Genomic DNA, 13,742 nt, shown 5'->3' with positions numbered 1-13,742 from the left:
GGCCAAGTTCATGTTGAGAGGGACACCAAAGCCACCGACACCTCTGTTGTCGCATGTTCCGAGGAGCAATTCTTCTCCAGTGTCGAAAATGGCGTGATGTGACTGATGTCTTCTTGTTTTGGTCAGAACAATGATGTCGTACTTGATCTTCTGTTGGCAATAAGCTTTTGAGAAATAATAAGCTTAAAGCAAATTTCCAGTCCTGAAGTGGCCCAAAGGTATGAGGAATGAATGCTTTTGAGATGCAAGTCCTGAGCTGTTTGGTGATACAGAAGTTTCTGTCCTTCTCCAAAAAACTCAGGAGAATCTAAAGGTCATGATAAGAATATGAAAGGCTTCAAGAGTTCAGAATTTTCCCAAAGTAACTTTTATGTATGAAGAGAAGTCCAGGCCAAGACAATTTGGAAAAATTATATAGGACCTTCTCCCAAAAGCCGTTTTCTGCTTTTTCCCATTGGAGAAGCTCCCTCCCGCCATCCTTTATTTATTTTTTTTGCTTTATGGATCACAACCAGCTATGCACAAGGGTTACTCCTGGTTTTGCTCTCAGAAATTACTCAAGGCAGTGCTTGGAGGACCATATGGGATGCTAGGAATTGAACCTGGGTTGGCCATGTGCAAGGCAAATGCCCTACCCATTGTGCTATTGCTCTTGCTCCTAACCCATAGCTTTTGGAACATGTATCTCTCTCTCTTTCTCTTGTCATATTTCTCTAAATTTAATTCCATTTAAAACTATTTGCTTCACTAAAAAAAGTGACACTATCTTATTTTTTAAAGTTTTTCAATCATTTCCTTATATTGACATTGATGCAAATAAATAACATAACTTTCTAAACATGCATCTCATTATGACTTATGACTCAGTTACTAAAACAATCTACATTAAATTGGTCAATAAATATTTTATGAAAAATCCTTGTTATTATTTATGATCTTTATAGACCCAGTGCTACCTTTTCTAAAATTTTTAACATATTTCCAATTTTAAATCTGCTCTCTCAAAATATTCACACATTTATATCAAACTGCTATTCTCAGGCTTTGATTCATATTTAACTTTTCTTTGATGAGATTTCAATTTACATAATGTTGTGGGGTTGTGTGTAAAAACACAAAAAAGGAAAAGAAGGCCACGTGGGGCACACCACCGCACCAGGCACAGGGCACAGGGCACAGGGCACTCTGTCTCTCCCGCCACCCGAGTTTGGTAGTCTCCAGCCACTTCCCCCACCCCGGGGAGATTGATGGCGATGATGAGGCAGGCGAAGGAAGGAATGGAGCCAGGCTGGTTCGTTTCAGTTGCAGTTTATTTTATTCCCATCTCCATTCTCCTCTGATTCTCCTCCTGCTTCTTCCTCCCCCATGCTACTTCATACTCCTTCTCCTCTGGATCTGGATCTTGGTCTAGCTTCTCCAGATCTCGCTCTGGGACTCGCACTGGGACTGGCCCTGGGACTGGCCCCAGAACTCGACCCCAGCCCACTCTTTTAGCCTAGTTAAATCCCCAAGCATGAGGGGTTGGGGCTTACACATAGGTGTGGTCACCATCAATAGGGGTAAAGTTCTTTCCCTCAGGGGATGCTTCTTCTAGGACGGATTTTCTTTCAGCAGGACACCCACCCAAGAGTGGAATCCCATGGGTGTGTTTCTCCTCTCCATGTCCAACTAACATGTAGACATTCATAATATTAATCATGGAGAGTGATGCAGAGAGTCTCTTGCCCGCACGTCTGGCTATCTTCCCTGGGGCCCCTCGGAGGGGATGGGCTCCAGCTTCCCTCCCACCCCGAGCAAAGGTCCTGGTGGCAGAAGACCACCGGAACCTGGCTACAGCCATGCTGGAGGCTCCTCTCTACACGTTTGGACAGGCCTCATGCATGAAGGTACTGGCAGAGGAACCCAGGTGTGTGTAATCCATCAATGACCAACATCCAGAGAGAGACTTAAAAGCAAGCTCTCAGAATCGATATCTTTCGCCTACTTCTCTCTCTAGGAGAAACTGGCAATATTCTGAGAGTTTCCTGCCCACATGGAACAGCCTTGCAAGCTTCCCATGATGAATTCATATGCAAAATCCAGTAACAAGCTGGATCTCATTCCCCTGACCCTGAAGAGCCCCCAGTGCAACATCGTTAGGAGGGCCAAGTTGAGATAGACTTTTAAGATCTCAGGGAAAGGATGAAATGTGATGTTACTGAGCCTGCCCGAGAAATTGGTGATTAACAGGATATTGTGATTGTGATTGTGAATATTAATCATTTTGTATGGACATAGCAAGAGATGCATTAAGCTTATAGAATTGCTTTCCTGGGGCCATCTCAATCTCAGACTACAGTACGCAGGCCAGATTAATCTTTCCTATCCCTAGCAGGGTCCTAGTCTCCTTGTTGCTTTTGGATCATGACATGACATGTCCATGACAAAGCTCTTAACTTATAGTTAAGCATTAGGCACTTTGGCCAGGCCCATCTCGATGCCAGGGTAGCACATATCTCACGACTTGCCCTGGGTCCATCCCGTCCCTCGTCGGGACCCTGCTTTTGGGGATGCTAGGAAGAAAGGGCAGCTGAGGCTTAAGTCGAGAAAGCAGATGCTGGGAGTGAATAATATTTGAAGCCAATTAAATTCCATGTTATCAAAGCATATTAACAACTGTCTTTCTTTGTCCATACAAAAAGGATATTGCTTTAAAGTAAACTATTCAAAAGATATAAGAGAGGAGAAAGGCAATATTAACTTACAAGTTCACTGTCCTAGCAAGGTCTGACCTTACAAATTAACAGAGTCTAATTAGGGGAAGAGCTGATAAACTTGTAGAAGTGTTTACAGATAAACAAAGGAATGGAAGTGACTCGGGAGCACTTTGATGGGTGTGACTGATATACCTAAGCTCCTAGTGGCAAGGGGAGCAGGACATACCAATGTAGTATAGAATATTTAGAGGTTATTACCAGATAAAGCTAAAGTCTTTATAGCAAGGGAGAAAGGACAAACCAATGATATCTTACAGGATTGCGATCACCAGAGACCAAAAATTAGAATTTGGACAAGTCTTTATTGCTTGACACAAGCTGGCGGCCTCACAGACGCTCTGCCCTCTTATTAGGAAAATCCTTATCCTGGTGCCCTGAGCACTTTCATAAGCACCTGCAAAATATGTTTAGCTCACCAGGTATACATCCTAGTGTCCTGGTGCATGAGTGCAGCAAAGGAAGCATTGTTACAAAACAAAAAAAAAACGCAAGCAGTAACAGGAGTACATGAAGCAAACACTTAGTCATCTTTAACCATATCCATTTAGGATGCTAACCTAACGTTCCTGTCTGTAATCCATGGCAAGCTTTCAGGCCCCCACGGGAAGCTCAGTGTGCTTAAGGTATTTAACTATGTCAGTTAAATTAGTTAAAAAATAAACTTCTAAAAAACTTAACTTTGGGGCTGGAACAGCAGTACAATGGGTAGGGCGTTTGCCTTGCACACGGCCGACCTGGGTTTGATTCCCAGCATCCCATAGGGTCCCCTGAGCACCGCCAGGAGTAATTCCTGAGTGCAGAGCCAGGAGTGACCCCTGTGCGTTGCCAGATGTAACCCAAAAAGAAAAAAAAACTAAACTAAACTTCATTTTCTTTTCTTCCAGCTTCCCCTTTACAATATAAGTCAAAGATGATCTAAATCCTTGTAAGTCATTAAGTTAGTTGACGTGTTTTATAGCCAAAGTTCTGAAGTCAGCAGCTGATGACTTCTTCTATGCAGTAGAATTAGCTAATTCTGCTGTTACCGCAGAACTTTCCCTCATGTGGTTGAGACAAGAGACTCCAAGAGAATTCTAGAACACATTTCAGATATTCCTGAGGTTTAGAATAAATTCTCCTTTCCAGATTCCTAGTTTTCATAAGAACAAAATTTTCTATCGGCTTAAATGAGTTAAGGTGAATTCCATTATTTATAATAGAATCTATACTGATACAATTACCCTAGGAAAATTATGTTTTATTCTGAGCCTCAAGTTTTCCAAAGCTGAACATTTTAATAATACTCTGTGGAGTTTTCAGAAGAGTCAAATTAGATCACACTATATGTAAATTTTTTTAATCACTTAGCAGTTTTAAATCTTATTAATGTTTATCCCAGTTATTTGCAAAGAGTTGCTCTTATGTAGTTACTAATATCTTATATCTCTATTGAGGAGTGTCCTTAAGTTTTTGAATAAGAGATGATCTTAGTTTGTTTGACCAACATGTTTTTGGGTAAGAATACACTAAAACTTAGAAAAAAATTAAGGTTTTTTTTGACATAGGAGATTGAAGAGATAATTTTAATAGTCCCTAAAGTATCTGGGATTTTCTTATAACTATAATGTTTTAGCAATTGATAACCAAAATAATCAAAGTAGTAAATCTTACCAATAGTAAAAGGTAGTGTTCATTCAAAGCAAACATGGGAAAATATAAAATAAACATGTATATTAGGTGAATTATACACAGGTTATTATAGAAATGACTATATATTTCTGATAAACTTTATAATTCTTTTACTAATTGCATTTTCAATAAATGGTAATAATAGAATGAATCGATATATCTTATAACTATTTCTATAAAAATATCATTGTTCTTGCACCTTAATTTAGGCTAGTAAAATGTTTACATGAAAACTGAAAAAATGTCATCAAAATTGCACATGTCAGTCCACATATAATTTTAGTTTTGTATTGAATAAAATAGTATTTAATAGAGAATAAAGAAAATATTTTCGTAAGTTGTGATTCTTAGGAGAATCTTGGGTAGAGGGAGTTGAAAGTTATTTCTCTCCTTAGAGCTTAGTATATATAATTGTAGCAGTGTAGCACTGTGGTGCCAATGTTCATCAATTTGCTTGAGCGGGCACCAGTAATGTCTCCATGGTGAGACTTGTAACTGTTGTTAGCATATCGAATATGCCACAAATAGCTTTTTAGGCTCTGCCATATGGGCGTGATACTCTCAGTAGCTAGCTGGGCTCCTTGAGAGGGATGGAGGAATCGAACCCGGGTTGGCTGGGTGCAAACCAAACGTCCTAGCCGCTGTGCAATCGCTCCAGCCCAGTATATATAATTAACAGTTTTAAATCATGTTTGATGTATATTAAATCTCTCAATGTTAGCCCTTTTGAATAATTTTATTGTTTGGTAGCATCTGGGCTCAGACCCAGAGCCTTACACATGCAAAGCATTCAAGGCTCACATTAAAATGTATTATAATGAAACATGAGATTTTTCAAGTGAACAACTAATTATTAAATTAAGTATTCCTCCTCCACTGAAATTGGCTTTTTTCTCCTGAATCTAATAAAGGAATTAATTTTATCCCTGACACATTTTATTCTATTTCAGACCACCCATTGTGGCTTATTGACAATAAACTAATGTATATGATTTATCTGTCAGTCTTTTGAAATACTGAACAAAAATATGACTCATTGGAAGTCCTCTTTTCCTGAGCTTTGTCTGGAAAAGTTTTCAGTGTCTCTTATCACCAGAGATGATAGTTGCATTGAGTTGCACTGAGTTGCACTGAGTAATCACTGAGAAAGGAGAAGCACTGTGGAGTCAGAGGTAACTGTGTCACAGAATAAGTACAGGTGGTTTGTGTGCTTTAAAAATATCTGCTAGTTTCTACAACTTTGAATAAACTCCATTGCTTAGTCTACCTTTTCTCTTTCTTCACAGTATGACTTTTATTTTCCTTTGTTTGTTTGTTTGTTTGTTTTTTATTTTTGGGTCACACTTGGTGAAGCACAGTGGTTACTCCTGGCTCATGTGCTCAGGTATTATTCCTGGAGGTACTTGGGGGGACCAAATGGGATGCTGGGAATAGAACTTGGGACTACTGCGTGCAAGGCAAATGCCCTACCTGCTGTGCTATCACTGCAACTCCCGTTTATTTTACTTTGAGGATAATTACATATATAGTTTTTCCACCATGTAGATAAATTTTATATTGTAATGAACATTACTTGAACTCAATAATCCAATTTTTAATTGTTAGCATTTCATATTGAACAGACACAGTATACAGTAAAAATATTTAAACTTCCTGAAAAATATAACAATTCTAAGCATGGCAAGATATCCCAAAGCAGCTGAAGCCTTTGCATGTATGAGGTCTGGAGTTATATTTCTGGCACCCAGAGCACTGGGTAGGTCATCAAACCTAGAATCCATGGCTAGGCAGTGTAGATTGGGATACTCATCTACTGCTGATTCGCTTTCTTCATCCGCCTTCGGTTACTCACAGAGAAACAAAGGTCTCTTCTGTGTCAACATTCTTATAACATTTCTAGCATGTATTTTTCTTTAATTTTACAGTGACTGATGCACAATTTAGAACAGTGATCTGTAGGTTCTCTCACTTGTAGATGCATTGACCAATAACAGATAATGCTCCTCACTTTGCATTGTTCTGAGCACATGATTGACAATTCACAAGCATTTATCAAATGGGTGAGTGTTGTCTTTGTCTGGAATCCAAGGTAGTGAATTCCAGTCACTGTGCAGCCTTAGTAGCCTATTGCTTCGCCTTTTGCTGTCACGACCCTTTGTGTGCCAATCACTCTTCTCTGAAAGTATTCTCACCTCACTTACTTAGAAAACAATTCTTATTTTTTTTTTGCTTTTAGGATCACACCTCGCAATTCACAGGGGTTACTCTTGGCTCTGCACTCAGAAATTATTCCAGGCAGTGCTCAGGGGAGCATATGGGATGCTGGGATTTGAACCTGGGTTGGCCATGTGCAAGGCAAACGCTCTACCCGCTGTGCTATCATTCCAGCCCCATAAAACAAATTTTTTGAGGGGTCCACACTTGGCTATTCTTAGGGTTGACTCCTAGGTCTGGGCTCAGAGATCAGTCCTGCTGGAGCTCAGGGAACAATATCGGGTGCTGGGAATCTAACTCAGGTTGGACACATGCAAATAAAGTGCTTTGTCCACTGCACTATAACTCTGGTCCCATTTCCCCTCATTTATACTGATCAAATTGTGGATGTGGTTCATAGTTCAACAAAAGTGTTGCTTCACATGTCTGCTGTTATAGTAAAGCAGTTTTATAATTGCTCCTTATATTATTACACATTATTTTAAATCTAACATTGACATGACATTGATTTTAAAAAGGTATTATTGTCTCATTTTTATGGATAAGGAAAAACTGTGGCTTATGGGACAGGTGTGGTAGTACAGTGGGTAGAGCTGTGGCCTTGTAGGTGACTGACTCAGGTTTGATCCCTGGCACTCTTATGGTCGCTGAGCCACCCAGGAGTGATCCCTGGGCTCAGGGCTAGTAGTATACCCTGAGAACTGCTGGGTGTGACCCCAAATGCAAAACAAAAAAGAAGAAAATAAACGGGATTCAAGATATTGTTGTAATATTTAATGTCTTGAAGATGGAACAACATAGATTTGAACCAGATTTCTTCTGACATCAAAATGAAAATTATTTTCCATCATATTACTTTCAAACTAACTTCCTTGCATAAAATGGCACTTTCCATACTTTTCTAGGTTCCTAAGTTAGATGGAATAATCTCTGTCACTGGAGATATTAGAGTACTTTAAACTTTGCATCTCTCTTATATCTCATGTGTATTCTGTGCTCTAAAATTATGTATTAATCATTATATAATAATTACATAAATGTACGCTTATATTGTACCATTTTTATTTACTTAGAATGTCATGATTATGAAGACATAAATTATATTCTACACATTTTTTAATATTACAGTACCCTATTCATAAAAGCTTCATAAAGTAAGGATGAAATTTTTCTAATGAATGAGAAAATGAATTTAATGACTTCCTTTTGTAATTATTAATACTTTGTTTATGTATTAATTTTTTATAATTTAGTATTATATTATCTTGCATAATAGTAAAAAAAGGGTCACACCCTACATACAGGAATAAATAAATATGGCCCTTAGATAAACAGGAATTAATAGGTGGATGGAGATTAAGCTTTCCTGTCCAGGTCCCCTGGACAAAGTCTTGGCAGTAAAAAGTTTCCCTAGAGCCAGAAGAGTATGAGCTCGCCTCTTGGGAAGAAGATGTGGACTAAATTACGGGGTGTATTAATATATTCTCCTCCATTCTTCTCTGTCTTCTTGTATTGGTGCTGCAATACCTACTCTGCAGAAAGTAGAGTTCAGACATCAATATCTTGGGAATAATAAAATCTATGTAACAATCTACTTTGCTATACATCGTATACATGTCTGAACAATTTTTTGTTCTCAAAGGCTAGTTATGTGGACTCCAGTGAGAGATTGAAGGTACCAGGTAAGTTTTGCTGGTTCCTATTGAAAGTTCCAAGAAAGAGAAAGATATTTGAGGAGATTGATGCAAACACCATTAGCAGATAGAGAAAAGCTGCTTTCAAGAATGTTTGTAGAAATGGCAATTTGGTATACATGTACCCAAGATTGGGATGATATCGGCAGGCATGGGATTTTTACTGGACCAGGGCACAAAAAATAGACATATTTTCACCAGAAAATTCTGTTGGTGACATTGTAGTTTCTCTTTGAAAAGAAACATAAAGAACTTAAAAATATGTATACTATAATGATTTCTTTACTCACTGTAGCACTGTCACTGTCCTCTCATTGTTCGTCAATTTGCTCAAGTGGGTACCAGTAACATCTCCATTGTGAGACTTGTTACTGTTTTTGGCATATCAAATATGCCACGGGTAGTTTGACAGGCTCTGGCATGCAGGCAGGATACTTTCAGTAGCTTGCTGGGCTTTCCAAGAGGGATGGAGGAATCGAATCCGGGTTGACCGTGTGCAAGGAAAATGCCCTACCTGCTGTACCAAATATAATGAAAATTCTAGAACTCAATGCTTTCGGTTCTAAAAAAAAAGCAGGAAAAGTAAGAGAATTGTGCATCTCTCCACGTTCCACAATAGAGTCTGTGAAAAGGTATTCATTGTAAAATGTGGAGGAGAATACAGTTGTGCTTAAATATATAAAAATAATTATGTTAGAAAGAAGATCATGAAAAATTATGAATTTTTCCTGTCAGAGCACTTCAAAGATTCTATAATTATATTCTCAGTAAATTTGGATATCACATTTTCCTAGAAGCAGAAAAATATGAATTACAGAGTAAGATAATCAGTAGTGTGCTTATATAAACATATGTAAGCAGCACATATGAGTTTAGTGTGATATATGTTAGCAGAAAGAGAGTCATCACGGACCAATTCCTGTATTAAGTACTTACTGGTGCATATCACATTAATTTTTATAGCAAACTTGAAATTAGTCATTATTAATATAATTATATATTAGTAGAAATAGATACGAAGTATGTTATTGGCAAATATTCTCTTTAGGATGACATAGCTGATGAGCTTTCTCCTAAAAATCAATCATTTTAACAGGTGTATACAAGCTAAGTGTGTGGAAAATTGTGCTGCTTATATTAAAAATATGGAATTTTATGTTTCTTAAAGCAAAATCTCTATACTTTCTCTCCTGGGACAGAAGCAAGGGAAAACCTACTTTCTAAACCAGCAGATTTTTCCAAAGTAAGATATTGGGTCAAGGATCAAGATCAGAACTGCTCACTATTGGACTACCTCAAGGATAAAGGAGCTGTTGGGAAGCTGGATAAGGTACAACGTCTTTCTGCCTCACAATCATACTAAACTCTGCCACCATATGCTGTTATAGAAAAGAGACAGTGGTACCAATAATAGGAATTTTAGTGCTTCATTCTTCTGTCCCTTTTCATGAATTAAGGTCAGAATATAGAATATCTCTAGTCCAATGAAGTCACCTTATTTGACCTACCGCTCTCTATGTGTTTGATGGGAATATGGTGACAAATTGATTGGAAGAGAATAATAATATGAAGGTAGGACCTGAGTTCTGTCTTTGTAGAATGCATGGAGTTTAATAAAAATATGCCATTTAATTTTTTAAAGTTATTATCCTTGATAAGTTATTTCTTTTAATACAGATTAAAGTAATTGGGCTATCTCACATATGATTTTTTTCTTTTGGTGTTAGAATATCTTTCTGAATTTATGTTCACAAACTTTCTTGCCTCCCTTCACTTACATGATCAGGTAGAACTGAGAACAATGGCTGATATTTAAAAGACCTAACGTACCAAATGACCAGACACTGTCAGATAACCGTAGCCTGACTGGTGTTCTTAGATGCCAGAGATATGATTGGCATGGAGGTACTTTGGATGTGCAAGCTGAGATTGTGCACAAAGATGTATACACTAAGGGGTCCATGATTTTTGCTGGTGAATATCCTGAGGATCGTATTACTTTGCCTCTGATTTACTTCTTGTGGGTTGCAGAGGTCCTAGAAATTAAATAATTTACTTATCATTATGTATTCTTTTAATAATCTTGTGCTAGTCAGTCACTATTCCAAAAATTGGGATCATAGTCTAGAAGGACAGAGTTTTGAGTTTTGAATAGTAAAGCACAGTAAGAAAAAAATTTCATTGCATGAGGGATGATGCACTGGGATCAAATGTTTTTCAGGTACAAGATGCAGATTGGATGAATCTTTCTTAACTGGAGTCTTTAATCAGCAGGCAAAGATTGAATAATGGATGTAATAGGAAAAGGGAAGAGTGTATGCAAAGTTCAAAGTGATTATAGATAGCTGGAGAGATATTAAGTGGGTTGAAGTATATTTTGTACACAGAAGGATATTATGGATTTGATTCCTGATTCCTGATACATTTCCCCTGAGCCAGAAGTAGCCCCTGAACACCAGTAGGTATAACCTCAAGTGACATATATACTTTCACTGTCACTGTCACTGTCACCCTCTTTCTCATCGATTTGCTCGAGTGGGCACTAGTAACGTCTCCATTGAGAGACTTGTTGTTACTGTTATGGGCATATCAAATACACCACAGGTAGCTTGTCAGGCTCTGCTGTGGGGGTAAGATACTCTGCTTTGGGGGTGAGAAACTACTCTTGGTAGTTTGCCGGGCTCTCCGAGAGAGGCAAAGTAATCAAATCCCAGTTGGGCATATGCAAGGCAAATGCCCTACCCACTGTGCTATTGCTCCAGCCCTTATAAATACATATATATGTATGTGCAGAGAGTATCTTGCCCGAATGCCTGGCTGTCTTGCCTAGGGCCCCTAGGAGGGAATGGGTCCAGCTTCCCTCCGCACCCTGAGCAGAGGTCCCCGTGGCCGAAGACCACCGGAACGTAGCTATAGCCATGCTGGAGGCCCCTCGGAGGGGTTGGACTCCAGCTTCTCTCCCCAACCCAAGCAGTGCTCCCGGCAGCCGAAGACCACCAGAACGTAGCTACAGTCATGCTCTAGGCCCCACTCCACACGTTCGGGTGGGCCTCACGCATGAAGGTACTGGCAAAGGAACCCTGGTTTGTGTAATCCCATCAACAGCCAACATCCAGAGAGAGACTTAAAAGCAAGCTCTCAGAAGCTTGCAGCCACGAGCGGCCACAGGATATCTGGTAGCCTACTTCTACCTTTGGGAGAAATTGGCTAGTTTCTGAGAGTTTCCTGCCCATATGGGACAGTCTTGCAAGCTTCCCATGGTGTATTCATATGCTAAATCCAGTAACAAGCTGGATCTCATTCCCCTGACCCTGAAAGAGCCCCCAGTGGGACATCACTGGGAGGACCGAGTTGAGAAAGATTTCTAGGATCTCAGGGAAAGGACAAATGGAGAGGTTACTGAGCCCACTCGAGAAATTGATGAATAACGGGATTTCGTGATCGTGATTATGATTATATATATATGTATATATGTATGTATATATATATGAGTCATTAGATAAGAAAAATTAGGAGGGTGTGTCTAGAGCATGGAATACCATTTACAGGTTCATAACAATAAAGCTAGACAGAAAGGGATTATAATATGTAGTACCTCTTCTATGTAGTAGCAAAAGCATTTCCATTTTCTTTTCTAAGGGCAGTGGAGACTTATTAAGGGATCTCTCAAGTGACTATCAGTTTGTAATATTTATAGACTATGCTGAAGAAACTGACAAAAGGAAGATAATGAAAATCCAAATATTTATCTTGCGGAACATTTCCTGAAGCAATATCTCCCATATTTCCTTATGGAGGAAAGCCTCTTAGTCCTGTGACTTATTAATTAAACAAAGATCTGAAACTAACAACAGGGAGATTTGTAGTGTAAGTTCATTGACAAGAAAACTAAGAAGAGAGTTTGAGAAATAGCACTACATCTTTTGTCAGGTGAGTGAGAGGTGTGGAAATCACTGTGATTCTTGAAACTTCATTATAATAAATTGACAGAAAGGTATCCTTCAACATTGGAAGGATTTCATACACCAAATGAAAAGAAGTTACTCTTTTAGTTTCATTCATAACAAAGACTGATTTGATAACTTATACTGGTCTCCTGTCTGATACACAGTTAACTCCATCAATTGTGTCATTATCATAGAAGATTCGTGTACTTCTCAGTGCTCTTGTCATGCTGGAGGAAAACATCACTCTGATCAGTGAATTCATCCTGGTGGGCTTTCCCACTGCCCCATGGTTACAGATTCTGCTCTTTTTTCTCTTTCTTGTGATCTACCTATTGGTGATTGCAGAGAATCTCATCATCATGCTTACTGTTTGGGCCACTGCCTCCCTCCATAAACCCATGTACTATTTCCTGTGTAGTTTGTCCTTTCTGGAAGTCTGGTATGTATCTGTCACAGTTCCTAAAATGTTGGATGAATTTCTTCTGCAGAGACAACGCATCTCCTTCACAGGGTGCATGGCCCAGCTCTACTTTTTCATCTCACTTGCTGGCACAGAATGTGTGCTCCTAGCCGCCATGGCCTATGACCGCTATGTAGCCATCTGCCACCCTCTCCAGTACCCAGTCATCATGACAACTGGTTATTGTCTACAGCTGATGGCTTTCTCCTACTTCAGTGGTTTTATGATCTCTGTCATCAAAGTCTACTTTATTTCTCGTGTTGCCTTCTGTGGCTCCAACGTTATGAATCACTTTTTCTGTGACATCTCACCAATTCTCAAACTGGCCTGCAAAGACATGTCTACAGCCGAGTTGGTAGACTTTGCTTTGGCTATTGTCATTCTTGTCCTCCCTCTTATTACTACTGTCCTCTCCTATGTCTACATTGTCTCCACCATTCTACGTATACCCTCCACCCAAGGAAGGAAGAAGGCTTTCTCCACTTGTGCGTCTCACCTCACTGTAGTCATCATCTATTACACAGCTATGATTTTCATGTATGTTCGCCCCAGAGCTATTGCATCATTTAATTCCAACAAACTGATCTCAGCTGTATATGCCGTCCTCACACCCTTGCTTAATCCTTTTATTTATTGCCTTAGGAACCAGGAAGTCAAGAATGCTATCAAGAAGACCATGAGGGTTAAATGTCTTCTGCTCAGCTAATCTCTGTCATGTGGAGGAAGTGACAATGTCTCATAAAGATTACATTTCTATAACTCTTATTATGACTTTTAATCTTAGTGTATCTCTGTATAGATAGATCCTTAAATCTCAAGCTGTAAAGAGAAAAAATAATAGAAATAGGATACTGTTTCTATTATATATGGTTTTAACATTAAATTATTTTAATATGTATTGTATATAGTTAAAATTATTTTGAAATCACAAATAGTGATAGATATTGACCAACAGTTGTAATTATTCAATATAATAAACAATTTTATTCTCTTAACACCTCTA

The 13,742-nt window shown here is 38.8% G+C and overlaps 1 protein-coding gene across 1 annotated transcript; it reads left to right on the top strand.

Annotated features, from left to right (window-relative positions):
* The first annotated feature begins 12,503 nt into the window (after nucleotides 1-12,503).
* LOC129405932 (olfactory receptor 6-like) lies at nucleotides 12,504-13,445 on the top strand. Its single transcript, XM_055143651.1, has one exon. It carries the CDS (start codon nucleotides 12,504-12,506, stop codon nucleotides 13,443-13,445), a length of 942 nt encoding a protein of 313 aa, XP_054999626.1.
* The last annotated feature ends 297 nt before the right edge of the window (nucleotides 13,446-13,742 follow it).

Source organism: Sorex araneus, chromosome 6, assembly GCF_027595985.1.
Source record: "Sorex araneus isolate mSorAra2 chromosome 6, mSorAra2.pri, whole genome shotgun sequence".
Classification (NCBI taxonomy): Eukaryota; Metazoa; Chordata; class Mammalia; order Eulipotyphla; family Soricidae; genus Sorex; species Sorex araneus.
The sequence above is the reverse complement of the archived record's forward strand: the minus strand, read 5'-3'. Positions and strand labels throughout refer to the sequence as shown.